At 41.7% G+C, this 3,758-nt stretch overlaps 1 protein-coding gene across 3 annotated transcripts; it reads right to left on the bottom strand.

Moving 5' to 3' along the window:
- Positions 1-440: 440 nt before the first annotated feature.
- LOC116379564 (PI-PLC X domain-containing protein 1-like) lies at positions 441-2,954 on the bottom strand. 3 transcript variants are annotated; one of them, XM_031841520.1, is made up of 5 exons: positions 2,768-2,954; positions 2,499-2,662; positions 2,019-2,148; positions 1,098-1,240; positions 441-1,023 (listed from the first exon to the last, which is right to left on the bottom strand). In XM_031841520.1, exons 3-5 carry the CDS (start codon positions 2,134-2,136, stop codon positions 841-843), a joined length of 444 nt encoding a protein of 147 aa, XP_031697380.1. In that variant the 5' UTR covers positions 2,137-2,148; positions 2,499-2,662; positions 2,768-2,954; the 3' UTR covers positions 441-840. The 3 variants fall into 3 exon arrangements, with proteins under 3 accessions (XP_031697380.1, XP_031697379.1, XP_031697381.1); XM_031841519.1 differs by having other exon boundaries at positions 2,777-2,954; XM_031841521.1 differs by having other exon boundaries at positions 2,528-2,662; positions 2,777-2,954.
- Positions 2,955-3,758: the final 804 nt, after the last annotated feature.

Raw genomic sequence — 3,758 nt, 5'->3', positions numbered from 1 at the left:
CTGAGTCCACACGTTTGCATTTAGTTAAGTTGGACTATGTAGTAATACAAACAGTTCAGTTTGTCAGGTTCATGCAACATTTATGACACTGTTGGTCAGTCTGTCTGCTTGACAATCCTATTCTGCTGCAATAAAAATGATTGAAGTGAGATGAACAGACTGAAAACTTTATCGTATTAGATAAAACATGTTGACACAGTTTTCCTTTGGGGACATCATTTGAAGTTGAAAAATTAATAAATCGCAATATAGGCCTATGGTATCGCAATACTCAGAATATCGCAGTATCATGATAATATCGTATCGTGACCTAAGTATCGTGATAATATATCGCGGGACCTCTGGTGATTCCCACCCCTACCATATATGGTCACTTCCAGTTCATTGGTTGCAAAAAAACAAGATGGCGACGGCCGAAATGACGAACTTGAGGCATCAAAACATCAGTCCGCAAACCAATAGGTTTACTGTGAGGGATTTACGTAGCTGGGAATCCAGTTATTCTTGAGGCTTACTGCTAAATGATCTTACCTTGGATAAAATGTGGTACAGCCCGCGTTTAAACGCAACTTTTAAATGACCCCATACTCTACATTTGTACTATTATCCTGTAACTGTTACTTGTAGTCACGGTGGCTTCTCTTCAGTAGGAGTAAGGTTTTTAAATAATAATGGCGTGTTCCCACTTCAATAACATTAAAAACATCCCAAATGGCCGCACCAACCGTGACCAATCTAATTAAAGGATTTAGTTTCCCCACTGCAGAGATGATTGTTCACTGAGCACGACTTAATGCTGTGGATGCAGATGACCTTTAAGGAGCATAAATGTCACTGTGGCTACATGTGTGTGAGTGTGTGTGTGCGTGTGAGTGTGTGATGCTGTAGCCTCACCTCCACAGTGAGCGTGGTGTAAACACCGTGGTAGAAGTACAGGTCAGAGGAGCTGTCATTGGGCCGGTGTGCAATCCTCAGGTCACAGTATCTGACCCCAGAGTCCAGCTGCTGCTTGATGGTGTACTCCTGTAAAACATGCAGGACTCACTACACCAGGTCCGGGTACTTAACAGTGAGCGATACTGAGTCTATTTTACTACCTGCGTTATCGCCCACTTGTACACAAAGGGCCGAATGAAAGGCTTCATGTATTTGTCCAGCTTTTGAAGCATGTCTGGCTGCGTGAGGTCCACCGGGGATCTGTCGTTCATATCCAGGCAGTAGGTTATTGCATTGTGGCTGCCTGATCGGGGGGGAGATGATAAACAGAATCATCACTAAACGTTTGAGTGTTTCATGTAATAGCACAGGCAGCGGCACTGAGAGCTCAACGTACATGCAAACGTAAAGAAAACGCATGCAAATAAAGAAAAGACAAGCAAATGAAGAGAGAATCTTTATCGGGCTGTGAGCCGCCTTAAATAACAGCCAGGACACTAAATACAATGTTTAAATACCATGAGTTATTAAATACCATGAGTTATTAAATACCATGAGTTATTAAACTGAAACCACTCCATAACCAGGCCTGTCACGATAATTACGTTATCAACTTATCGTACAATATATGGACATGACCGTCATCATTTTGTATGTTATTGACTTATTGTATGATGTACCAACACGACCTCGATCATTTTCACGTTGCTGATTTAGTGCGCGTTGTGTTGACGTGTGTTTGTTTACATAAGAATGTAACCCCCCCCCCCCCAGCAGAAGTAACGCTCCTCCGGTAGATAGAGCGTGATAAAGTTCCCTCTAGGCCGGCCTTCACATGCTGCAATGACACATGCTGGAAAACTTTCTGTTCCTTTTTTATTTCCGACACTGGCTGTTTGAAAGGCTGTATTAGGATTATTATGCTATTTTATTATCATTTAATCAGTGGTACAAAATTGTCTTAAGATATTGTTTATCACAATTATTTATGGGACAATATATCAGAGGTAGTTGTGGTGACAGGCCCACACACATCAGCCAGCTCCATCCACTCTAACGTGTGCTGCTGTGAGGCTTCCTACCTGGGATGGCCAGGTGGTACAGGGGGGTGTCCCACAGGGCGCAGGGCAGGTGAGACATCCAGCTCTCCATGGGCAGCTGCCCCAGACTCCGCTCACTCACTCCGGACACCGACGACATCCTGAGCTCCAGCTTCAGTGGACACACATTAATATTGTTATGATTATCATTTTATCATCATCACTATTATTGTCATGATCAATATCATTGTTATTATTATCATCATTACCATCATTGTTATCTTTATCATTATTATTATTGTTGTTATTATTATTACTATCATCATTATTATCATCATAATCCATATTATTGTTATTATTATTATCAGCATCATTTATTTTATTTGTATTTTTTAATGAATTTAGTTTTTATTATTGTTATTGAAATATGTTGTTGTTAGTTTTGGGGTTTGATGATGATGATGATGATGATAACAAAGTAAACTTCAGCAGCACTATAAAGTCTGTTTGTCTGTTTCTCACTCGACCAATCTGCCGCTGCTTCTTCTCACCGAACCAGTGGAGTGGAACCAGTGGAACCAGTGGAACCAGTCAAACCACCGCGGAGGACGAACCCGGTGACACTAGAGCTGGGGGCGCGCGCCACAACACCACCGTCCCGAATGCATTAGAAGACGACGTCATGGCTGCAGAGGAAGCATGCATGACGTCATAAGATAAAGCGCGGCCCGTGCAAGGGTCCTCCAACCCTAACCCCCCACACCCCCCCACCAGCAGACTAGTCCGGTTACCGTTCACACCTGCAGAGGACGGAGGAAGCCGGCGCATCTTATCAGACTCTTATCGATTATCCATGACGATCGAGTGTCCGCGTGCGATCCGATGGCTGCTGCAGGTGCAGCGACATGAGGGGTTGAGGTCCTCCGTTCACCGGGTGGTGTCTGTCGGTGTCCCGAGGTGCAGCAGCAGAGAGCGCGAGCTGAGTGGAGGGAGGGAAGGAGGGGAGGGAGGGAGGCACCGCGCCTGCTGACAGATCAGCAGATGCAGTCTCTCCTCTTAAAGAGCCCTCTGAATTCACATGATGAATTTACAAATAATAAGGCAATAAAATACAAAGTTATCATCCTGAGTAGATTCCACATTAGATATAAAACATTTACATACAAAAAAATAATGGCATAAATAAAAATAATAAATAAAGTAAATACATTTAAAAAAAAGAATGTTAGTGATAGGATCAGATCATTTTCTCATAATTTATTTAGTATTTCATTTCATTATTTTAATACAGAGTTGAGTTTCATTTTCGTTTAGTTTTTCTATTATTTTATATTTTGCCTTATGAATAAAGAATTTGGCTAAAATTCAGCATTAATCATAAGGTCCAGTTTTTTTTCGTCTTTGCAAAAACACCAATTATAATACTATGATGATCAATATTAGATATTGCTGAGCCCAATGAAAAGTTGCTCCTCTCTGGAAACTCCTCAACATTCTGCAGACCTGCATGACATCATCAGCTGGTAAGAAGCTCTGTGGAGTTATGTTATGTAAACACCTGAATGCATCTCATAACTCATAAATCATAATGCCATTTTTTTAAATTATTTGTAATCGTGCAATGTTTACATCATGGATGTATAATAAGAACTGCATACGCAGCTGCCTCCTAGTGGCCACTCACGGTATTGTTGTGAGAAAAGCATTTTCCTCATTGAGAGACTTCAGTAAATAAGACGTTGGTTTGTGAATGTTTTGAAGCCTCGAGTTCGGCGATTTGTC

This window comes from Anarrhichthys ocellatus, unplaced genomic scaffold, assembly GCF_004355925.1.
Source record: "Anarrhichthys ocellatus isolate YVR2014 unplaced genomic scaffold, GSC_Weel_1.0 scaffold4602, whole genome shotgun sequence".
Taxonomy (NCBI): Eukaryota; Metazoa; Chordata; class Actinopteri; order Perciformes; family Anarhichadidae; genus Anarrhichthys; species Anarrhichthys ocellatus.
The sequence above is the reverse complement of the archived record's forward strand: the minus strand, read 5'-3'. Positions and strand labels throughout refer to the sequence as shown.